General features: G+C 37.0%; 1 protein-coding gene across 4 annotated transcripts in view; it reads right to left on the bottom strand.

Moving 5' to 3' along the window:
- The window catches only part of LOC115221479 (AMP deaminase 2-like), a 126072-nt gene extending 101973 nt beyond the window's left edge, over positions 1-24099 (bottom strand). For 2 of the 4 annotated variants that reach the window (XR_005002866.1, XM_029791670.2), the window contains exons 1-3: positions 23580-24099; positions 2225-2405; positions 465-657 (exon numbers count right to left, since the gene is read on the bottom strand). Coding sequence is in view for 1 of the 4 variants with exons in the window: in XM_029791670.2 (XP_029647530.1) it covers positions 465-657; positions 2225-2405; positions 23580-23704 (499 nt within the window). In the remaining 3 variants the exon portion in view is untranslated. Of the gene's footprint in view, positions 1-464; positions 658-2224; positions 2406-4427; positions 4438-20121; positions 20152-23579 lie in introns of those variants that run through there. The other 2 variants (XR_005002868.1, XR_005002867.1) reach the window with 2 other exon arrangements.
- Positions 24100-26937: the final 2838 nt, after the last annotated feature.

Consider the following 26937-nt stretch of genomic DNA (forward strand, 5'->3'; position numbering starts at 1 on the left):
CAACAATCTAAGTATGTCAAGAGGTTTCCAAACATGAGTTCTACTCATGTGTCAAGTTTCATCAAAATAAATAAAACGATGTATGAGTTAGATAACAATGCCACAAACAAACACACACTGATTTTCCACATATGTAGTAGATATATATATATATATATATATATATATATATATATATATATATATATATATATATATATATGTATGTATATATGTATGTGGGTGTATATATATATATATATATATATCCACAAACAACAATAGACTGATTGTAGTTCAAAACAGCTGTTTCAGATATGTCTTTTATTGATGAACAAAAGTGTTACATCACCGACCTGACCTTGGTACTTTACTATTTAAGTACCTGATTCTCTTGAATCCTGCAAATTTATATATACATACATACAGTTTACAGAAAGAAGAAGTAAGAAAGAGAAGAAGTAATATTATCCAATATTATTTACCTTTGATTGTTTTCTTTTCACAAGCAGCACAACCATCAGAAATCATGTGGAAATCATTCTTGTCAATCACACTCTGCAGACATCTGTTGATGATTTGGGGGAAACTCTGCTGAGAGAGCATCATGTACTTCTCTCGAATAGTAAGCGCCTTGACTAAGTTCTTGGAAGCTTCTTCGAGGTCTTTCAGTGGGATCTAACATGGGAAACAGATAAAGGAAAAGAGAGTGAAATTCAAATCATTAAATGCTAAATTGATTTAAAACATAATGATTTCTCACATTGGTACAAGGAATTCCACATATTTATAAACGGCAATGTGTGTGTGTGTGGCCGGGGAGGGGGTATTGAATTATCACCAAAACATAGTTGGTACTTATTTTATGAATCTCAAAGGGTGTCACTGTTGTCATCACCATTATCACAGTTGTTGTCGTCATCATCATCATCATCATCATCATCATCATGTAGTTGTTCAAGCTAACAAGGGATCCCTCGTGATCACTCAAACTGTTTGAAATAACAGCCAAAATTCTCCTCAAATCACAGTATACCATTGTAAAAAAAAAATAAAAAGAGAAGAATACATTGAATGATGTAATCTTAGATATACAATGTGTGAAAGCAAACCCTAACTAAAATGCCTTTGATCATTTGCCTGGGGCTGAACAAAGACAAACTCATGAAATTGCAAATTCTCAGCAAATAGAATCTGACTTCAAATCCAAGGTGTAACAGATTGTGTTATTGTTCTGATATCATCTTATAACTACAGTTTGTATGGAATGACTACACATTGTATAGAAAATAACTATGCATTGTATGAAATGATACCACAGTATATGAAATGGTTAGACATTATATTTACACATTGTACCAACTTGCTACACAGTGTAGAAAATGATTACAGGGTTGTAGGAGATGACTGCACATTGTATGAAATGAAATCACAGAGTAAGAAATTATCATATATTGGAAATATCTACAATTTGCTTGAAATTTAACCCTTTAGCATTTTGTCAAATGTATTGCTTATTTATTCACATTATTTTGAATTAATCACACATTATCTTGTAGCTTTGAGATTTCAATGGTAATTTCTGTATATTTCTAGAATGACGTTATACGATAGGTGTGAGAGGTTAGATGTGGTAAGTTTTAGCATAAAACAGGTAGAACGTTTGGGCCGGATACAGTTGGATTAAATACTTAAGCATTCAGATTACTCTGTCAATTGTAATGCTTATTTTATCACATTGTTTGGAATTAATCATGCATTATCTCATAACTTCAAGATTTCAATGAATGTGCTTGTTTATTTTTAGAATGATATTGTAGGGTAAGTGTGAGAGACCAAATCTGGCCAGTTTGATCATAAAACATGAACAAAATATTTAGGTTGGATGTAGCCAGTTTAAATGCTAAATGGTTAAATGAATGTTAAGAAAACTATTTTTGGCAATTAGAAACTCTGATAAGATCTATAAAGTGCCCATTTAACACCAACAAATGTCACAAATCTATTTCATTGAAAAACCATGGATTCATATATATGAACTGATTATATAAAATAATTCCAAATTCTAAATATAAGAATTTGTTGGGAATTAAACTCTCAGTTCTTTCAACTAGAAATGCTGACTGGATACTTTGTTTAAATGATTACTAACACGGCACAGATCAACCCAAACAAGTCTGATGTGCAGAGTGCACACAATAACAACAATAACAAGAAAGGGCATTTATAGAGTTTATAGACTTACACCACTGAAATGTTTTCCTTGAACTCCACATTTGTTGACTATGGAGATTCTTTCAAACATTGGAGACAGATCAATGTCAGGGGTAGATTTAGTCTCGTCAATATCTGGAACACTCTCTGCTCTTTTCCAACAGCGATTTGCTTCATCTTCAGGTTCATTATAGTGCATCCAAGGACTGGAACTAGACAAAGAATAAGAGAAGGTTTAAAAATATATAGATTTTTTTTCATTTGAAACAAACTTTAAAATAGTGAGCCACTGTGGTAGCTTCTATCAGCTAGAAATAGTGACCAAAACTCCTTCAAATCACACCATACTGTCTTAAAGATAAAAGCTATATTGGATAGCTTAGATTTGGATATACTCTGACTGAAAAGGATAAAAAAACAAGATAATCACATCTGGAATGCCTTTAGTCATAGCTTTAGTTAATCAGGACTAACCTTGACTAAACAACAAGTTTGAAAGATAATGTTAAAATACACCCAGGTCTGAAAATTATAAAGCAAAGTGAACTATGCCATTTAGGTGCATAAAAACATAAAAAAGGGATGAACTTCAGTCAGTCTCATTCTCTTTGATCCTAAATAACAAACTAAGATTAGTAGTTCAAGGGGTTTTAATTTCAGTGTTTTTCAAGGTCTCTGGGACAGGTTGAAGGCAGTGAAGAAGTTACCTTCAAACCTGAGACCTGGCACAAATGCTTATAATAAACTAGCAGCATAGCCCGGCGTTGCCCGGGTATGTAAGAGCCCCTAGTAGGCAACGATTAATCTCAATCTAGTCCTTTCCCTCTAGGGAACGAAGGCGCATGTGTAGGTTGCAATGTCTTCTCTTCACTCGAATACTTCTGTGTATACAATGTTCCTAGCTGTCCCTTTGGGCGATAAAAAGGTCGAGTTGTGTCACCTAGACAGAAAATGTGTTGCATATAAAAAGCTTAGATTCTCGACCCCATGTCGAATTTATTGATTTTTTTCAGAACTGGGGGAACTTTTCAAAATTTTTGCTGCGTTAGTTTTGAAATATGACATTGGGCTATGTGTGTGTCAAGTTTCATCAGAATCGGTTGAAAGCCATGGTCAGGGTGAGGGTACAACCTGACAGACACACAGACACACAGACAGACAAACTGCCGTTTATATAGAGAGAGATAAGGTGAATTCTACTAAAAACCCAAAAACTGAGTGGTGGTGTTAAACTGGATGATGGATGAAGTCTATTACCTAACAACAAGAACAATCTTTCCAACAAGTTTAAGCACAATGTCTGTCTATCAAATTTTACTCACAAGCTTTTGCTCATTTCTAGACTAGGGATTGAACATTCAGCCTTGCCTGTACCTATATGTATGTATATGTATGCATGTAACTAAGGCAGTAAGCTGGCAGAATCATTAGCACATCGGATGATGTGCTTAACAGCATTTCTTCTCTTTGCATTCTGGGTTCAAATCTCATCCAAGGCCAACTTTACTTTCATCCTTTTAGGATCAAATAAAGTAACTACCAGTTAAGCACAGGAATTTATTTAATTGACTTACCACTTGCCTAAAATTACCGGCCTAGTGCCAAAATTTTAAATCATGTGTATATACATGTACACCTGTATTTTATTTGTTTGAACATATCTCTTTCATTGCTCTCTCTGGAAATATAAAATTAGATACATGAGTATCATATATGCAAGTATTCTGCATATATGGGATTTTGTAAATAAGTGTATAGACATGTAAAGTGTTTAACTGTAAATGCTTGTTTCTAAATATACTGTTATTCACAGTGATGCATATAATTGTATGTATGATTGTGTGTGTGTGTGTGTTTATGTTATATTTATGCATTAAGTCTTAATACCAAGCACATATGTGTACTTTTACATGTATATTCATGTATTTGCATGTGTATGTGTGTGTTTATTAAGTATGATTTATCAGGTGAGTGGAAGTATATGTGCAAGTGCACAAACATATGTATGTGTGCAAGTACATGTGTGTGCAAGTACGTGTGTGTGCATATGTACATGCATAAATATATGCACACATACATACGTATAAACACACATGCACACACACACACACACACAATCATAACAGCAATAAAAGCCTGCTAGCATTGCCTTGAATTGGAAATAATAAAGCTTTGGTTAAATCTGGTTTGTGATTTATTAATCAATAACATGTGGACATTTGGATATCAAATACCTGGGACTTGCTGAGTCTGATGAATAGAGCTATCAAATAACCAAGCTTCAATTGTATGGCAATATAAACAAAAATGGCCAAGTCAACAAGGAAGCATGTATGTAGTGAATTAACCTGCTAGAAATAGAAGACAAATCTCTCTAAAATCACACTGAACCAATTAATAAAAAGGAAGGATACATTGAAAAATGTATTCCTAGGTAGACTGTGTCTTAAAATGATAGAATAGTTATGATTGGAATGCCTTTGGTTATCAGTCAGGTAGATCAGGATGTACAAAACCATAATTCTATAAGTTTTATTTGAGAACTTTATTTCTATATTTTTCCCTTTTTGTTTTTTAATAATTTTATTTAATCTAGATCAATTGTCTGGTAAGTAGTTTTAGAAAAAATTCATAATTTATGGGAAATTTCAGGATTTCAGAATAAAATCTGGGAATTACTGTAGGGAAATTTTTTGGAAGTTGGAAAAATTATTTACCAACATTCACACTGTTTTTTTTTTTCTACATTTAATCTCCTTTCAAAGACACTGAGGTTTAATTAATAGATAAGGCAATTAATGTTATGAAATATATTGTGTTGCATACAAGAGTTTTCTTATATGTAGAGAAAAATCAGGCAGTGAACTGGTAAAGATGAAGACACAGAAAAAATATTAACAAATACTAACATTAACACACACATACATATAGACACAGGCATGGCTGTGTGCTAAGAAGCTTCCTTCCCAACCACATGGTTCTGGGTTCAGTCCTACTGTGTAGCAACTTGGACAAGTATCTTCTACTAGAGCTCTGGCCAACTAAAATATCCAGGTAACTTGCTAAAATGGAAATATCTTTGAAAGAATAGAACAAAATATTTTGTAGCTGCTATGGTCATGAGATTGATCGCAAATACAAGCTGCAATGGGGCTCCTTCAAAGGATCTCTAGAGTAACATTACTCGACAGGGTGTGTAGCTTGGAGATCAGGGAGTCTCTTCACAATGAAGGATCAGATTTCCAGTATTATGGACCTGTGATTAGAATGTTGCAGGAAAGAATCGCAAGTCAGATTCTTCAAGTCAAGCTAACCAGCAGGAGACTGAGGAATAGATCAAGAATGAGATGATTGGATAATATCCATAGTCTTAGTTGGTCATGTTTGAGAATCCAGATGGAAATTTTAATGATGGTTGCTTATGATAGGACCCTGTGGAAGTGGTGCTTGAGGCCTCTATGTCTCCTAGGAGTAGTGGGTGGAGAAAATGGATGGTTCTATGGTTTCTGAAATACCAGAGTAAACAAACTATCAAATAAACAAACTTGATAAAAACAGAAACAATAAATATTTTATTATTCGGTATGATGGATATAAGAAACCATAGAACCATGGACCACTCAAGCAGAGAGTTGTTGTTGGTTGAGACATATGCAGGTGTAGGTGGTTCATCCAGTATTTCCTGGAGGAATTTGTCCAGGTACCATTTGAAAGTTGTAGGGTCTTTTGCTACTTTAATTTCTTTCAAGATATCATTGAAAATAGCAGGACCATTTGCAGTGGAGAAATTGTGTCACAATGTTCATATGTGATCTCGACCTTTGTAGGGGATGCATTGCATGGGGGCCTAGTCTTGGGTGAATTGTAAACATAATACCAATATCATTTGGATAATATTAGTGGAATATTTTCCACATGGTGCAAATAATATATCGCTCATGGTGGCATTGCAGAGAATAGAGTTTCAGCTGTTTAAGTCGAGCCCAGTAATCAAGTCCTGTCATGTCATTAATTTTTTTTTGTGATTGATCTTTGTGGTGTTTCAATCCTCATTATGTCTTGTTTTTTTGTAGGGGGACCACAATGGGTAGCAGTATTCAAGATGGGACCTAGCAAATGTGGAGAAGAGAAGGATGATGGTTTCATGATCCCTAGATTGAAAAGTTCTAAGAACCCATGGGCACATTTTGTGGGTAGCATCGACGTTTTTGTTGATGTGCACACTCCAGCTAAGGTTGCTGTCAACAATTACACTTAAGTTTCTAATATTATCCGACAGTTCAAGTAGGTTTCCTGATGGTAGTGTATATGGTTGTTTGAGTGTGCCCTCTTTTCCAAAGTGGATGAGTTCCAATTTTTCTTTGTTCAGTGGCATATTGTTTTTGTACCCACTGGCACAAACACAGGCAAGGTTTTTACAGCTGGATGCCCTTCTGAACACCAACCACTTTACAGTGTGGACTGGGTGCTTTTAAGTGACACCTGCATTGACAGAGTCATCAAGTACTTACAAGACAAAAAAAGAAAAAATAAACCCTTTACTAGTTTAAGTCCTTGGACTGTGGTCATGCTGGGGCACTACCTTGGTACTGGAGCACTACATTGATATACACATATATACACAGACACATTTACACACACACACACATAGATTATGTTTACAAACAAGAAAAAAATACCAAATACATTGTGTAGAGTTATGCATCATTAGGAATCAATTGATGATTTAGTCCATCAGAACTCAAACTTTCATGTGCTTACCACTCATATAACCACTCAGGCAATATTTGGTGAATGGACGAAAATAGTAAGTCCATAGCACATCACCTAGCTAGATTTGCATTAATCTAGGCAAGTTATGTGATTAAATATGACAGACTTGAAACACAATAGTGTAAGGCAAACACCTGATCCAGAAATGTGGTCATTGTTAATGGACAGCTACCCATGATACCTATGGATCTGTTATTCATGAGTTTGAATCAGTAAACCATAGATTTTCAAGCACATAGAAGCTTTCTAAAAAACTTCCTCCAATGACTAGTTGATAATATCTAGTTAAATTATATAGCTGGCTATTTTAATATCTAAAACTTTTCAGTTAGGTATAGCTTGCTGTTTCAGGATCCTCTGATGTATGCTGTAGTTTTGTCATGTTTTTGAATATGTTCTAATCCATGAATTACCAAAAAAGTTAGAAGAAGGGTGTAAATTCTTCACTAATCCTTACTTGAAAGAGTGTAGAGGTAGGTAATAATGGCTTTTGAATGTGTTCACTGTAAGTCCCATGAAATTCCTTTCAATGCCATGTGGGAAAGTGTTATCAGTACTCTATATATTACTACCTTGGAAAAACAAGCAGGGGATTTCTGAAGTTACAAACTGGCTTTTGGTGCAGAAGCTGTCTAGATGTAAGATTTCAGTTGTACAAGTGCATCACAGAAAACTAGAATACTAAAGTAAAAATAAATATTCAAACAAGTTATTATTTGGAGGCCCATGTCTCAGTACATGGTAGTGAGATGTGAGCCTTGAATGAAGAGGACATGCGATGGCTAGAGAAGAATGAGGCTAGCATGCTCCACTAGATGTGTAATGTAAGTGTACATGTTTGACAGAGTGCTGGTATATTGAGACAGAAGTTAAGCATAAGAGAATTAGATGTAGTGTGCAAGAGAGAAGACTGCACTGGTTTGGTCATGTGATGTAGAGGGATGCCAACAGCTCTGTAAAGAAGTGCTGATCTCTCACTGTGGATCACATGGAAGAGGGAGACCCAGGAAGACATGGGACAAAGTACTGAAGGATGACCTCCAGATGCTGAAGCTCTCAGATGAGATGGCAAAGGACTGAGATACCTGATGCCTTGTACTCAGTAAAACCCATCCTCCATGGCAGAAGTGTTAAAGCCACACCTCCTGGTCTGCAAGAGTCATGTGTCAGTGCTACGTAAAAAGCACTCATGCCAGTATCATGTGAAAGTGCTTGTGTGGTGTCATGTTAAAAGCACGTAGCACACACTATAAAGTGATTGGTGTTAGGAAGGGCATCTGGTATACAAACCAAGCCAAATCAGACTACAACTTGATGCAGCTCTCCAGCTTGCCAGCTCTGGTCAAACTGTCCAACCCATGCCAGCATAGAAAACAGACGTTAAAAAATGATGATGATGATCTTATTATTCTGATGCACAACTGATGCAGCAGTAGTACTTCATTCCAATCTGTAAACAATTTCCCTAATTTCTAAAAGGATTACTGTAGACCAGCAAGTGTAAGAAGATAGACAAATATAGCATTACAGACTTAAGATTAAAACACAAGACAAAGACTACTCCTAAAGAAAGCCATATGAAACACCTTACACACACACACAACATATGTGTAGCTGACCTTTGATGATGATCACCGATCTGGATTGGGTGATAAGATTGATGTGCTTGATGTTCAGCAAGAACATCTGCAGATTTGTGTCCATAAGGAAAATGTGAAAAGGGTGAGAATTCCAGAGGTTTGAATGTTAAAGGGAGGAGAGGATGGGGAAAAGTATTTAATGCAGAAGTTTTGGAAGTGAGACACAGTAAGGGTAATGGAATAAGGGAAGATGAATGGGCCAAGTAGGATGTGGGAAGGGAGGATATGAGATAACTAGAGCAGAGAACATTAAAACAGCAATAAAGAAAGAGAGAAAGGAGACAGCATGTCTGGGAACTAGTGACCAATTACTAATTGATACTAAGAAAGTAGATGGTAATAGAATACTAAAATAAACAGCCTTGAATTCATGTTATTCTTCAATGAACATCTCCATGCCAGCTCAGTCTCCTCTTCTGCATACAACATTTAATGTCCAATTTTTATCTCAGTATACAAGTGTTCATATCCACATAATACAGTATACACATGTACCATATTATGTGCAGCCAAGATACTTAACTCCTGATATCAAAAATAGGATTTTAAAAAATAAATAGGGGCAAGGCAGCGAGCTAACAGAATTGTTAGCATGCTGGGTAAAATGCTTAGTGGTATTTCATCCATCTTTATGTTCTGGGTTCAAATACCACTTGGGTTAACTTTGCCTTTTGTTCTTTCAGAGTCAATAAAATAAGTACCAGTTGAACACTGGTGTCAATGTAATCAATTTATCCCCACTGCCAAAATCGCTGGCCTTGTGCCAAAATTTGAAATCAATATTAAAAATAATAATACCATAACCTCTATGTTTCTTTTTTATCAGGACAAATAGCTTTATTTTTCTTTGGGAACAGATGCAATTAGTGTTAGCATAGAGTGAAGGTTCTAATCCAGTTAAAGCTTATATTCTGTGCTGTATTTTTAACAGGATGTTGTACATAATTATTATCAATGATGAAAATGATGATAGTGGTGGTGATGTGGTGATGGAGGTGGTTGCAGGGAAACATTCTTCTTCACCTATCATCTATATTAATCTTGAAAGTAAAGTATAGGGCCAAAGTTCATATCTAGTTAAAGTTAAGCATTCAGTATTGTTGATGCACATTTTGATGTCTTATCTCAGATAACTTTGCTTGCTTTTCTTCTGGAGCCAATGAAATGAGTACATTCAACTTTTAACCAATCTAAAGAAAAGATCATTTGTTATCTGCATAAATTAGCATTCGTTATCATATAAATCAATCCATATTGTTACATAAATCAGTTGTTGTCAGTGCATAAATCACTATCTGCCATTCCATAAATCAGTGTTAGTCATTACATGCATGTGATTGACAGCTGACATTACATAATTCAATTGTTGTCAAAACATAAATCAGCAATTGTCTTTACAAAAATGAGTGGCTGTCATTACATAAATAAGTCCCTGTCATTACATTAACCAATCACCATCAGTGACTGACAATATATAAATCACTATCTGGCATTATATAAATCAAACACTGTCTTAGCATAAGTCAAGAGCTGTCAGTATGTAAGTCAGTACCTGTCATTGCATAAAGCGAGTCCTTTTCTTTACATAAATCAATTGTCATCATTACATAAATCAGTTATTGCTATTGCATGAATCAGTTGTCACCGTTACATAAATCAGTTGCTATCATTATATAAATCAGTTACTGTTATTACATAAATACTTTTTAAAAATGGTTGAGTGTGTTTTAAAGACCATTTAGCATCTATTTCTTGCCATTCAATATAACCAGAGAAAGGCCTCTCTGTTGGCCCATATGTGTATGTTTGCACAGTATATTGATTGCATTCTTCCAAATTGAATTTTCAATATAAATTTGACTCCCAAGAATGCCATTTTATTTTATTTACATCTTGTACCTTCTAATTCTTGCTGATAGTAATTACCTTGTTTCTTTCAAATAAGGTATTTTTATTCCACTAGTGTTAGTGCCATGTAAAATGCGTCCGGTACACTCTTACACTCTGTAAAGTGGTTGGCATTAGGAAGGGCACCCAACTGTACAAATCATGCCAAAACAGACAATGGAGCCTGGTGCACCTCCTGGGTTTGCCAGCTCCTGTTAAACTGTCCAACCCATGCCAGCATGGAAAGTGTCTGTTAAACAATGATGATGATGATAGCATTCACATGAAACCAATAAAACTATCAAGCTACAGGGTGCATTGTTTGTAGGAGACATAAACAAATGCATCGTTGCTGAAACAGGGTGAATGTGAAGACATGCAAAAACAACCACTGACATGCACACACATACATATATGCATATATATATATATATATATATATATATATATACACACATATATAGTAATATAATAAATAAATATATGCATATATACATACATATATGTACATTCTTACATCTACATGTATATATACATGCATATATATATATGAGTACAGGACACCACAAATAAATGTAGAACACAATGAGAGACGAGAACATAAAATCAAACAAGGAAACGGACTTTTTTTAAACAACAAAAAACAGAGTACAGGACAAATTCCCCTTCATCAGCTGTCCCTGGTTCGACTCAAAGTGTGTTTCAAAGGTAAGGACAGAACACAGTCGAAGCAGTCCTTCCTGCAAAAGGAATTAAATAAAATTCTTTTGCAGAGGGGTAAAACAAGTGACAAAAACAGGACTTATATATACATATATATATATGTATGTGTGTATATATATATATATATGAGATTCTGTACAGTTTCAGTCCATCAAATTTCCTAAAGAAGTCATTAAGAAGCCCCAGATTATAATAGAAGATACTTGCTCAAAAGATGAAAGCTGAAACTCTAAGGCCAACAGCCATGTGTGTGTGTGTGTGTGTGTGTGTAGGTATGTGTGTGTTAGAAGATTTTTTTTTACATCAAACACACTTCTTATATAAACTAAAAATAATTTTGTCACTAGTGACAGTGGCACAAAGAACACCCAGTACATACTGTATGGTGGTTGGTGCTAGGAAGGACATCCAGCCATAAAAACATCCCAAAGCTGATGTTGGAGCTCAGCACAGCCCTTGCTGGATTCTGTCAATCTGCCCAACCCATGGTAAACAGACATTAAATGATGATGATTAAAAACCTCAGTAAAGAAAACTAATATTTGTGGACAGCCAATATTATTTTAATCAGTAAACTAATGGAAAGGCAACAATGGACGTGTTTCACTCTTGTTGACTCTTTTCAGTCTTGTCATTTGACTGTGACCATATTGAGGGCACAATTTTGGAGACACAGTCAATTACATTGACCCCAGAAGGTCGAAAGGCAAAGTGGATGGAAAGCAAGTGGGATCTGAAGTCAAAAAATAAGGGAACATAAGCAAACACTCGTTCAAGGTGTTTTCACTAGTGAACAGTTTAGCAAGATATAGAATGACTAAACTGACCCTGGAGAGCAAACCCAACCACAGATCTCTTCCTTTATTTGTCGATAAGAATAATGCCTCCCAACTATATTTTTGTTCCTGTGAACCTGACTGTATTTTATTTTTCTAATGTTTTGAAAGCCAGTCTGAAGACACTGAGCCTTATGAAGGAGATGACTAAGATATCTGATACATAACTATACTCAAGAAGACCTATACACCACAGCAGAATTAATACCCATGCTGGTACCACATAAAAAGCACCCAGTATACTCTGTAAAGTGGTTGGCATTAGGAAGGGCATCCAGCCATAGGAACTATGCCAGAACAGCCAATGGAGCCTGGTGCAGCCACTAGCCTTACCAGCTTCAGTCAAACTATCCAACCCATGCCATCATGGAAAACAAACGTTAAATGATGATGATGATTTTACCAAAATAACTGTTTTCTCATGGTATAGTGTTCCCTCATGGTCTATTTTATAAACCCAACTCAATTTGTGTGTATGCATGTATGTGTGTTTCTGTATGTGAGTGTATGTGTGTACATATATGCATGTGTGTACATATATATGTGTGCATATATGTGTGTACACAACATGTGTGCATTTATGTATGTATGTATGTATGTGTGTGTATGTGCATGCGTGTGTGTGTTTGCATGTATGTGTATGTTTCATTTTCTATTTTATTCCTTTCTTTTAAAACAAATTGATTTCTTAAATATACAAATGTGTGTGTGTGTGTGTGTGTGTGTACATATGTATTAGTGAGCATATGCCATTTTCTCTTTATATTCTTTTCTTTTATAATGAAAGAGATGGGAAGAAGAAGAAGAAGAAGAAGAAGAAGAAGAAGAAGAAGAAGAAGAAGAAGAAGAAGAAGAAGAAGAAGAAGAAGAAGAAGCCAGAAGTTAGGAGAAGAGCAAAAAGATGGTAGCAATAGTCATCAATTTGACTAATTACCAATTCATTTAAGGTAAAATGAAATAATAAACGAGAAAATGTGACACACAGACACCCGATTATTTAAACATCAAATTCTCCACAGAAGTAGATGAAGGTCATTGACTATATTGATGTTGTTGATACTGGTGTACTGCTAACACTAGGTTAGAATTGCCATCATCATAACCATAGTATTTTTGTTGTTATTGCTGTTGTTGTTAATTATTGTTTTCATTGATCTCATTAGGGTTTAATGGTAGTTTAACTGTCTTAATTCATCAGAAGTCAACATGCCAAAAATACACACCTTAACAGACGGTATCAGCAATGATTTGAATGCTACAGCCTTAGTATTGATTTCTACTGACCAAGTACATTGCCCCCACCATCATCATCATCCTCGTAATCATCAACAACATCACCAACATCATCATCAACATGATGATGATGATGAGTGTTTCAGTAAAATGCCTGTAACTTTACGTATGTATGTATGTATGTATGTATGTATGTATGTATGCATGTATGTATGTACGCATATATATATATATATATATAGTTGAAATCTTAGAATATCATTCATGCTACAATGACATTTTGATCAAGATTGTAATTTAAATATGAACACTTTAGAACAGGCAGTAAGTCTCAAGAGAATTGGTATTAAAATGGTTTATAGGAATGACACGTCAGATAATGTAATTCTAGATGATGCCTAAAGGGAATAGAACTCTGGTCTACTCAATCTGTGCTGAGATAAACAACATCAACACCTTTTAATATTGATAATCAGTTCCAGCTAAAAGTATAAAAGTATTTTATATCATTGTTTCAGGATTCCTATTTCTGTGATTATTATTAATAACCATTAATAATTAGCTGGCAGAATCATTAGCATGCTGGACAAAAAGTTTAGTGGTATTCTGTCTGTCTGTCTTTATGTTCTGAGTTCAAATTCTGCTGAAATTGACTTTACCTTTATCCTTTTGGGGTCAATAAAATAAGTACCAGTTGAGTACTGGGGTTGATGTAATCGACTTAACCCCTGCCCCAGAATTTCTATATAGACACAAGGCCTATAGTAGAAAGGATTTATTACTAAGCATTATTAAAACAATGTTAATAATAACCAGCCTTAAAAGACAGCACCGTTGTTATTAACCATCATTAATTCTCTTTTACTCTTTTACTTGTTTCAGTCATTTGACTGTGGCCATGCTGGAGCACCGCCTTTAGTCGAGCAAATCGACCCCCAGACTTATTCTTTGTAAGCCCAGTACTTATTCTATCGGTCTCTTTTGCCAAAACGCTAAGTGACGGGGATGTAAACACACCAGCATCGGTTGTCAAGCAATGCTAGAGGGACAAACAGACACACAAACATATACATACACATACATACATATATATACATATATACGACAGGCTTCTTTCAGTTTCTGTCTACCAAATCCACTCACAAGGCATTGGTCGGCCCGAGGCTATAGCAGAAGACACTTGCCCAAGATGCCACGCAGTGGGACTGAACCCAGAACCATGTGGTTGGTAGGCAAGCTACTTACCACAAAGCCACTCCTGCGCCTTTAATATTGATTTCAAATTTTGGCACAAAGTCAGCAATTTTGTGGGAGTAGGTAAGTCGATTACATCTACTCCAGTGCTCAACTGATATTTATTTTATAGACCTCGAAAGGATGAAAGACGAAGTCAACCTTGGTAACATTTGGACTCAAAATGTAAGGACAGACGAATTGTTGCTAAGCATTTTGCTTGCTGTGCTAACAACACCGCCAGTTCACTGCCTTCATTAACTCATTAGCATTAACCATAACAGACATCATTATTAGCCATTATAAAGTGCCAACCTGACAGAATCATTACCACAATGAATAAAATGCTTTACATTCTCAATTCAAATGCTGCCAAGTTTAACTTTGCTATTCATTCTCATGGTGGTTGATAAAATAAGTACCAGTCATATACTGAGGTTGATGTAATCAACAATCCTCTTTCAAAATTTCAGGTTTAGAGCCTATAGCAGAAAGGTTTATTATTAACCATTATTACTAACCATAAATAACATCTTTAATCTCAATTTCAAATTTTGACACAAGGCCAGCAATCTTGAGGAAAGGGATAAGTCAATTATAATCGACTTATTGATAATTATCAATAATTAACTTATTGATAATTATCAATAATCAACTAATTGATAATTATTAACCTCAGTTCTCAACTGGTACTTATTTTATTAACCACAAAAGGATGAAAGGTAAAGTTAACCCCATCAGAATTTGAACTCAGAACATAACGACAGATGAAATGCCACTAAGCATTTTGCCCAGACTGCTAAAAATTCTACCAGCTCACCACCTTAAAAGACACCTTTGATATCAGTAACTATGGAAGGCCAGTGCATGAGTAGAATTATTAGAGTGTGCCCCAAAATGCCATGCAGTATATGTTCCTGCTCTTTACATTCTGAGTTCAAATCCTGCCATGGTCAGCGTTCTCTTTCATGCCTCCAGGGTTTATGATATAAAGGTACTTGGGTCAAGTTTAGGGATTGATGACATAGATTAATTCTTTTTCTCTCACAATTTTTCTCACTTTGTCCCTGAATGAATGACAATTATTGAGTGGGCACAAGCATGGTTCTGTGGTTAAGAAGCTTCATTTGTACTCAGACAGCTTTGAGTTCAGTCCTACTGCACAGCACCTTAAGCAAGTGTCTTCTACTCTAGCCCTAGGTCAACCAACGCTTTGTGAGTGAATTTCGTGGACAGAAACTGTGAGGAAGCCTGTTGTATATATATATATATATATATATATATAAATTTAAAGAAGACAGAAAATGGAGAAATATCGATGAACAACAATTAACTTACATCAATTATTATTTATTAATTCAATACAAATAGATTGCATCCCATCTCACAGCTGTTTCTGCTTCCAATGTTGTATGGTATTGCCAGTGATATGCTAAAATATTTATAATATTAATGGTGATACCATACAACATTGGAAGCAGAAAGAGCTGTTAGATGGAATGCAGTCTATTTGTATTGAATTAATAAATAATAATTGATGTAAGTCAATTGTTGTTCATCAGTATTTCTCCATTTTCTGTCTTCTTTAAATTTTGATTCTTGATAAACTCATGTTTATCCTTGTCTTTACCTGTAATTTATGAGCATAATATGCTTGCATATGTATACCCATGGTTAAACATAGGTAATATACCAATAGTGTAATGGATACATCTGTCCCATAGACAGCTATACCACTAACTCAGCTAACCTTATATATATATATATATATATATATATATATATATATACAGAGAGAGAGAGAGAGAGAGAGAGAGAGAGAGAGAGATGAAGACAGACAAAAAGGAGATACATATATTACACAACAAGTATTCTTACAGAATGTCAGGGGCCTTGTAACATCCCACCAGTGCAAAGAGATACACATACCAAAGTATGTTGTATTTTGAACTGATAGGGAAGAAAGAACTCATGGTGGAGTTGTAATATTCATCTGGGAAGATGTCACCCTTGTTGTCCTGCTATCACACTCAACTCCTTTTGTGACACTCTGGTAGTACACATTAAACAGATCAAAATGGTAATATGCACTGCATTTCTCCATAAGATGCTCCAAATCATGGGGACTCATTCAAAGAGAGCCTTGAAAAGATGAAAGAAGTATTAAGCAACCTAGATGGCAACCTTCATATACTTCTTCTAAGAGACTTAAACCTCTCTAATGTCAAATGGCCTGAATGCTGCCTCGGGTATGTCATTGCATGAACAGAGACAAACAGAGTCTCTGCTTGACCTCACAAACATACTATACATGGAGCAAGCAGTACTCCACCTAACAAGAGGTAAAAATGTTCTGGACCTCTACTTCACAAATAACATGGTGCTCATCCATAATGTTAAGGTGACACCAATGATTTTCTCAGACCATGACTTAGTAGAACTAACAATGTATAGTCTGCACAAAACTGCAGACATGCAGGCTAATAGAAGCACCCAATCCCTTTCCAGACTGAACTCTCATAAAGCTGATTGAAAGGGTATACAGAAATAGATCATGGAACAAAACTGGTCTACCAGTCTCTCTATGCAAGATGTTGACCTAAAGCTACAGTACTTTATGATATTAATGCATGACATATGCAGTAAGTCTGCTCCAGAGAAAATGTCAAACATACAGAAGAGCAAAATTCCCAGGGATCAGAAGATTCTAACGAAATGACAAGCAAAGATGCCAAACCATCTAAATGAGTCAGTAAAGGATAGTGAAGAATCTTATCTCAAGCAAACATTGCTTGAAGTTGAAAGTGAACTCAAACACTTCCATGAAAAGGAGAGGGCAAAAAGAAGCCAGGGCTGTAAAAAATGTAAATACAAACTCTAAAGCCTTCTATAGATTTGCAAATGAGTCTACTTCGAAGAAAAAAGCTCACCAACTGCAGATCCACAGAAGATAAGTGAAATACTGAATGTGCAATACAAAAGTGTTTTCACAACTCCATCGGGACACTCACAAATAGCTATGCTTGATGAGTTCTTCAGCGCCACAGCTCTAGAAAGTTAAAGAAAGGCATAATATCTTCTATCCATAAAGAAAGTAGCTGAAGAGATGTTAAAAATTAGAGGCATTTCTCTCTAACCTCATATGTCAGTAAAGTCATAGAGGAAGCTGATCATATTCCTAGAAGATTATGACTTTCTCCCTCCCACCCATCATGACTTCTGCTCAGAAAGATGCTGCCTTACACAGTTTCTGCAGCATTATGATTGGGTGTTAAAACAATTAATGAATCACTCAAACATGGATGTGATATATCTCGATTTTGTAAAGGCTTTTGATAAAGTTGATCACAGGATGATATGTCACAAGCTATGGACCCAGCATAGTTGGAAAATTAGGAGAGTGATTACATGACTTCTTAAAAGATATCAGGCTGTGGAAGCCAATGGGGCCCTCTCCAATTCATTATTTACAGCATTCACCTCTTTCCCCATTTCTTAGCACCTATCACTCTCCAGAAACTTATCTACTCATCCATCCTTTCTGTCTGTACTCTCTTGTATTCACCTTCTTGTCCCTTGAGGGTATATCCTGACACTTCATAACCACCATCTCTTCACTCTCTTTCCAGCAAGAATAGCTATAAATCTCCTCTATAGCAAGACACCTGTTCCTCTCTCTCTCTCTCTCTCTCATATATATATATATATATATATATATATATATACATATACACACACACACACACACCCATACATATACACATAGATATACAAGCATACAGATATATACATATGCACACACACTCACACACACACACACACACACATATATATACATATATGTGTGTTTGTAGTGTGTATGTGTGAACTCAACAAAGGTTTAGCCTGGGTCAAACAAAATGACCCAGTAAGCTCCTTCGATATGGCAATGGCAGCATTTGTCAGCACAGATATTTGCAATTTCATAGGACTGTATATACTGGACATCTTAACAAAGAAGTTTCCATCAGTCCTTTTTGATCTATACAGAGATGATGCTTTAGCTATCTCTAGAGGTGCTAACAGGCACACCAGACTTAGGAAAGAACTAACTTGCATTTGACACTAACCTTACCGCTGTTAACTTACATTGGACCTGGGTTCCTGTTCATACAAGACCTACCACAAACCAAATAAAAGCCTGTTATACATTAACACAACCTCCTACCACCTACCTAATGTGTTCAAGAACCTAGAGAAAGGTGTCAGTAGGAGGATTTTGAACACGTCTGCTTATAAAGAAATTTTTGAAGCTACAACTCCTATTACAATGACATTTTGGCATCTCGTGGGTTTAAGGACCATATCTCTTATATGCCACATCCTAACACCCACAAAAGGAAGCCCCACTGCAAAGTCATCTGGTTTGCCCCATCCTTCTCACTCAACATCAAGATTTGCATGAGAAGGATATTTCTTAGATTAGTGGACAAACACTTCACACAATCACATAGATAAAGGTGTTTGTTTAATAGACACAACTTAAAGGATTCTTTCAGCTGTGTGACCAGTGTTAAAAAGAAATATTAGTGAGCACCCCTAAACCATGTGCAGAGGTAGGATGCTCATACAGGGTTAACAATAAGTGCCTAGTGGAGGGGGTCAATGCCACTCTGAAGGTGCCACCACTAGCATTGGTAACAACAAGAGCAATGACACCATTAACACACCTGCTGACAACAACAACAGTGGCAGTGGTGCAGCAGTGCATCAAGTAGCAGCAGCAGCAATAGGGATAGCTACAACAGCAACAACAACACATCCAGCAATAACGGCAGTGATACCAACAATAGTGGCAACATCAGCATCACCACCAGCAACAGTAATATCAACGATAATAACAATAAGAGCAGCTGTGATGCACCACTAGCTTAAGGGCACATACATGAAAATATGTCAGTTCTACAGGTGGCCCATTCAAGCATCATCTTTGTAATCACAGGTCCTCCTTTAGCAAACCAGAGAGGCACAACATCACACTCCTGACCAGCTACTTATGGTGTTTAAAAGAGAAGGATACATAATACATAATTAAATGGATGCTCCTAGAATAACTGGGATAGTGCTTCAATGGGAGTAAACGATGTAAACTTTGCTTGGCTGAAAGAGCAAGAATCCTGAAAAACTCACTTGATCTGGGGATTTTTTAAACTTCAAAAAAGAGATGTTTAGTCAGTACCCTCATCAGAGAAAATTCATGTGCCGACAAGGGAAATGCAACCAACTTCAGTAGGTCTGTCATGGACACAACTGGAACTGAATTAAGGAGGATAACTCCACCTTGTCCAATATTTTTGTTCCAGAATTTTTTTGTTTACGAAACTAACTGATCATGATGTATCCCTCCCTCTAGTTGTAGAGACATTATGTACCTCAAGCCAGAGGCTGACAAGGCCCTTATACAGCTAAGCACTTTATAGATGTGAAACCAATGGTCACTCTCTAACTGGCCATAACAACCTTCTAAACACACACACACACACAAAATATGTATGGAACTTTGGTTTATGAAAGCTTCTTACCATGAAAAAATCATTTTACAAACAATATTTTGAAGAAAAAACATCTTAGGTGACAAATGGTGTCTTGAGAAATGAGCAATTGGCAACAAGTTAGGAATATCAGAGGGAGACCATCAGTTACTATCTAACTTTCCTCAGTGCACATCCCTGCTTGAATTCACTGTGCCTTCTCTTGAATTTACTATGGGAAAAATAGTTTAGGTTTATGAACATTTCAGATGATAAATGACATTCAGGAAGAAATCAAATTCATAAACCAAGGTTCTGTGGCATTATGAAAGCAATGAACACACACAAAAAAACAGAAGACAACACAGGAGGACAAGTTTTAACAAGACTTGTATTAGTTTAATACTAAAAAGAAAGGGAAATAATCTTAACATCATCATCATCGTTTAACGTCTGCTTTCCATGCTAGCATGGGTTGGACGGTTCAATTGGGGTCTGGGAAGCCCGAAGGCTGCACCAGGCCAGTCAGATCTGGCAGTGTTTCTACAGCTGGATGCCCTTCCTAACGCCAACCACTCTGTGAGTGTAGTGGGTGCTTTTTATGCGCCACCGACATAGGTGCCAGACGAGGCTGGCGAATGGCCACGCACATATGGTGTTTTTTACGTGCCACCAGCACGGAGGCCAGGCGAGGCTGGCACGGCCATGATTGGATGGTGTCTGTTACGTGCCACGAGCATGGAGGCCAGTCGATGCGGTGCTGGCTACGGCCACAAAAATTAGAATAAAAATAAGGAGAGTGAAAGAGAGAAAACAGTTGGTGAAAGAAAAAAATGAACAGGCAAGAAGGATAATGGTTTAATGGAAAGGTAATTCTAGAAAAGTGAAAGGGGTGAAGATCCATGTATAGGTAGGGTACCCATGTATTGAGATGTGTATCGGAGGGTGGTGAGTATTTTGTTCAAGTAAGCAGGTATTTTGAAAATACCTCATGGAGTGACAACTGTACCCTGCATAGTTATGTGTTGCCCTTTCTCAAGGTAAAGCACCCATTCAGCCACCCTACCAGGTATATGGCGAAACCATGGAAGTGCAGCATGGCGGATTGTGAAGAGGTGGTGGAAGAGCTCAAATGAACCAATGGTGCTTCTTACATTGAAGTTAAGGAGAGGAATCCATGAAGATCAATGGTCAGAATCACCAAGCTCTATCAAGAGAGTAACTGCAACACATCCATAGAGGTGGCATCCATGGTTCAGTCCCACTGCATGGCACCTTTAGAAGGTGTTTTCTACAATAGCCTCAGGCCAATCGAAGCCTTGTGAATGGATTTGGTAGACGGAAACTGAAAGAAGACCGTCGCGCGTGTATGTGGGTGTGGGTGTCCACCACCGCTTGGCAACCGGTGTTGGTGTGTTTATGTAGATTCATATAACAAAATTTCCTTAATGGATGGTCTAGTGACTGAAACAAATAAAAAATATAAAAGATATATACCAGTTAATGAAAGATTCACTGTGCCTCAAGCTCCCAATTCAAATTCATAATAAGGGAATTTGATGGCTTCAGAGTCATGGGAATCCACAAAAGCAGCATGACCAAAGAAAAAGATGTGTATGTGGGGTTTTTCTGGGTGTATGTGTATGGGTAGAGGTGTGCAAGCATGAGAGTGTAGTAGCATGGGACAGTGGCTGGTGTGTATGTATACTCATATTTTGTGCAAAGAAAGCATGGAAGTAAGGAGCTGGTATATATCTTTTATATTTTTTATTTGTTTCAGTCACTAGACCATCCTGGGGCACTGCCTTAAGGAAATTTTGTTATATGAATCTACGTAAACACACCAACACCGGTTGCCAAGCGGTGGTGGACACCCCCCCACACACACGCGCGACGGTCTTCTTTCAGTTTCCGTCTACCAAATCCATTCACAAGGCTTCGATTGGCCTGAGGCTATAGTAGAAAACACATTCCAAAGGTGCCATGCAGTGGGACTGATCCAGGAACCATGTGGTTATGAAGTAATCTTCTTACCGCACACGGAAATATGTTTAAATGTACTCAAAAGACGCATACACACTTGTATGAGTGTAAGCGTATGCGTATTTATTTTTCTGAACCCAAACATTCTTTTCTACTCTAGGGACAAGGCCCGAAATTTTTGGGGAGGGGGCCAGTCGATTAGATCACCTCCAGTACGCAACTGGTACTTAATTTATCGACCCCCAAAAGGATGAAAGGCAAAGTCGACCTCGACGGAACTCAGAACATAAGATAGACGAAATACCTATTTCTTTACTACCCACAAGGGGATAAACACAGAGAGGACAAACAAGGACAGACAAACTGATTAAGTCGATTATATCGACCCCAGTGCGTAACTGGTACTGTTTAATCGACCCCGAAAGGATGACAGACAAAGTCGCCCTCGGCGGAATTTGAACTCAGAACGTAGTGGCAGACGAAATACCGCTAAACATTTCGCCAGGAGTGCTAACGTTTCTGCCAGCTCGCCGCTTTCTGAACCCAAGCATTGAGATACAGATAATAGCGAAACAGCAACTATGAAGAATAAACAAAAAGGTAGTAATAGTATAATTTTTTTATGTAATAAATTCACCAAAATGACAATACGATACAGTGAATATATCAGGTTTCAAATCCCATACGATCCAATATGGGAGTCTGTATGTGATCCCTTACTTTGCTAGAAATAACAGCTAAACTCCCCATAAATCACACCCTTTCCCCTTAAATAAGGAAATGATACATGAGATTATGTAAGTCCTACATAATCCTAAAATTGACGAGATGGTTGCGGCTGTAACGTATTTGATGAGAAATCTGTTCGATCAGAGGTGACCAGGAGAACAACACTCCATATAACAAAGTCAACGAAATTCAATAAAGATGCGTTACAAAACAATGAGTAGAAAACGAACATGCCATCGAAATGTTTTGATGTGAGACGGGGGAAAGGGATAGTGATTAAGAAGGACTCCGTAATCATGAAGTTTTGGGATCGATCTTTGTGGAATTTTAGATATGTGTCTTTTATTTATATAGCCTTGAAGCGAGACAAGCTTCGATAGTTAAATTAGGTATATAGAAACTGTATGGAAGCCCAGCGGACGAAATGTACCTGTAATACAAAGGGGACCAGTATTGTCGCCCTCTGTGTCACGATGATCCTGTCTGAAGATTACATTAAAAGTACAAGTGTCTGTGGAAGGCTCAGCCACTTTGTAATTCAATGAATACCTAATTCAACTGGAACACTCATAGTCAAAACAGACATTATACAATATTCATAGAAATAATATTTACAATGTATAAATTTATTACACATTATAATATTTCCTTACTGTAAATAAGAAAGAAGTGTTTGATTTCCTCTCTGATAAACTCGTGTAATTGCAACGTGAGTTCAATCTCTCTTGTTTACTATGCTTTGTCTAAATAAGGGGTACAAATAACTAACGATTATTCTATAAAGGGAATAAGGAAAATAATGTGAATGAATGAATGAATATAGGTGAAAATGTATCTACCTGCAGTGAACTTTCACACGGCAGCAGGTACATTGAGATCGGAGAGAAGGAGAACCTTGTCTGCGGTAGCCCAAGAAATCACCAGATTCCGAATCCTCGACTTCGTCTGTGGTTAAACTAAACATTGCCACATCAACAACATTGACGGCAAACAAACAAACTGGGAATATATATATACGACAACCAGATGGCTGTGCTTAAAACGACAACGATTCTAGCATCAACAGCGTCAATTCAGCAGCAACAGTGGCAGTGGCATCAATAATAATCAATAATCACCATCATCGTCATCACCATCACCTACATACGTACACTGTCAGCAGCAGTGGTGAGAAGCGGCTGGCAATGGATATGTGAACAAGGTGTTCGCCTCTCGGTTCAGGGAGTTGCGTGTTCGTACATTGTCAGTGGTACAATGCAGAACAACCGTGAAAGACACTGTGCTAGACAGTGAACATTGACTGCACCTTCGAAATTTCACCTGATGGCGGTACATGGAGAAATAGAACGGAACGGAATGAGAGAAAGATGTAGGAGGAGGAGGAACAGAGAAAAACAAGGTGACAGACGGAGGCAGAAACAGGAATCGCTGTTGGTGTGTTGATATGTTAACAGGGAGTTTGCCATTCTTATGAAGGAAGTGAATCCTTTCAAGTGAGAATAATTAGACAACAGCAATACTATTATTGCTGCTGATGCTGCAGTTGTACTGAAAATTACAAAGCAGACGACGTTGGTGTGTAATAAGGTGAGGTTAGCAACGGAGACACAGGTAGAATGAAATGGTTACAAATGAGCAGGAATTGGGACCTTAATTATGATTCAAGAAAAAGTGGCTTCTTAAATGGCAACTCCTACAATTAAACATTAAATTATCAAAATTGCTTGTATCTAGCTGCTTCATTTGCTATTAATGACAGTGTTGGTAGCCAGCTGGAAAAAATGTTTTCCTGGAGCTAAAAAGTAGTAACATCGTCCTGCGTTGGACTGCCACATTGTGTCAGCAAATAGGCTTTACTGTACTTTATTTGGTTTCTGTAATTTTTTTAATAGTGATGAACCTTCTGATAACACCATGGCAAACACTTTCTAATAATCTCTTTCTCTCTCTCTTTCTCTCTCTCTCCTTTTCTCTCCCTCTCTCTTTCTTTCTCTCACACACACTCTCTCTCTGTATACATACATACATACATACATGATGGCCGTCCACTCGTGACCGAGGAAGACCATTGCCGACCTTCAGGAACATTGTGCGCTCTAGGACTAACTTATATTTTGCATTTGTGGCTCTGTTGGTGGCTAATGAGCCCTGCTCTTGACAAGCATACACGACTGCAAACATTGCAGACCAAGCTTTCCCCATTCACTATACGAGCCGTGTGCTTTTGCGCAGCTCACCTAAGTTCTTCATGCTGGATACGTGCTCTCTCAAAAGTGTCGATCCCCTCCTTAACCTGCTTCCTCCATCTGTGGCGATGATAGGCATTGTTCTCCCAGTCAGTGTCCTGTATATCAAAGGCCTTTAACGAGAACTTGACACAGTCCTTAAATCACAGCCTTGGTTTCTGCTGGAGTCTCCTTCCATACATACATACATACATACATACATACATGCATGCATACATACATACGCAACTTGTTCCCTTTAGCTGCCTCTCTTTGAAGCTATTTGTTTACAACTCCCATAACATGCATTCAAAACGAGGTGCATTCAAAAAGTATCCAACTTTATTGGTTGGGAGGTGATGACAGCATTCCTTCGCACAAGGGAAATTTTTTCATACCTGTAGGCAACATCAGTTCTCATCTGTTACACCTTGAGTACAGATGGATAGTGTCTGACAACTACCCATGGTGCCATGGCATGGGACTGAACCCAGAACCATGTAGTTGGGTGAAATATTTTTGTAAGATGAAGTAGGGGTACAAAAATGTAAAGTAGGAGCAAGATTTCAATTCATAAAAAATCCTTTACATTTGACATTCAGTACAACAGTCATTTTGATTTGCTTAATTTAGATCTCTTTCATTTTTTTCATATCAGACTGATTTAATCAGTCATCAGTATTTGTCCCACTCCATATGTTTGCATCCATTCATTCCAATCAACCACAGCCCCATGGTCTTAACAGTTTAATCAACTATTTTGAGAACATATTTACATAGTTTATTGTTGTTAACAGCCCAATTAACCACAGCCCTGTAGTCTAACTTCTCTCAAAAATCTAATTAGCCATACCCTCTCAGTCTAAAAAGTCTTCATCACCATACAGCTACTAGAAGATTAAAGATTAAAAAACAACCAATTAACTTGAAGTACTTTTTTTAGATATTGTTTGTTTTTACCACCAATTAATTTGTAGGTTAATTGCTCTATGGACATATTTAATATGCTTTTCAAGTACCTACAAGTAAATAAATCAATCTTCTTTTCGTAAAGTATCAATATAATTATGCTATTACAGCAAACATACACTTGCTTCAAATGTGCTTTATTAAAGAAGCTGTACTACTACATGATGATGGTGAGAATGATGGTAATTCTTTCTAATACTGACACAAAGCCTGAATTTTGGGTAAAAGGGCTAGTCGATTACATCAAGCCCAGTACTTGACTGGTAGTCATTTTATCAATGCAATTTTCAGTAATCCTCTTCCACAGCCAATTAAGTCATCTTTGTGAACAGAAACTACTACCTCTAGGGAAACTTCTGGGTATTTGACAAAATCTCTTTCCTGTATGTTCTTAGACTTTATTACTCCTCCACATCTGTCACATACAAAGCCTGCTTTCTCCTTAAACTTTCCTGTGATTTCACTGCACCTCTTGGCAGACAGAAGTGGCAGACAGAAGATTTAGCAAAGCAATGATGTATTTCCATTAAGATAGCCCAGTTCCTGCTTTTACACCAGCAGGTTGCAAGCCCAAAATCACTCTTAAACTATTCTCTTCAGAAGTTATATACAGTATGTAAAAGGTTTTTAAATGCTAACTAAATGATGAACCACATTCATGTACACCCATATACCTGCATGTACATACACACTTAGACTGACGTGTGTATGAATACACCAGGCAGAGATCTATAGAAGTGACATTCACCCAAATGTTCACTAAAACAGATGTGAAATAGACATTATATAAGCCATGATATTTTCAAAAATTGCAATGACAGCAAAAATGACTTCCTCTAAGCACCCAACACACTCTGTTAAGTGGTTGGTGTTAGGAAGGGCATCCAGCATTAGAAACCATTCCACAACAGACAATTGAAGTCTGGACAGCTCCCGGCTGACCAGTCAAGCCACCCAACCAGAGCCAGCATGGTGATGATGATGTCTAGGATGCCTTATAGAA

The sequence above is a fragment of the Octopus sinensis genome, linkage group LG18, assembly GCF_006345805.1.
Source record: "Octopus sinensis linkage group LG18, ASM634580v1, whole genome shotgun sequence".
NCBI classification, from domain to species: domain Eukaryota; kingdom Metazoa; phylum Mollusca; class Cephalopoda; order Octopoda; family Octopodidae; genus Octopus; species Octopus sinensis.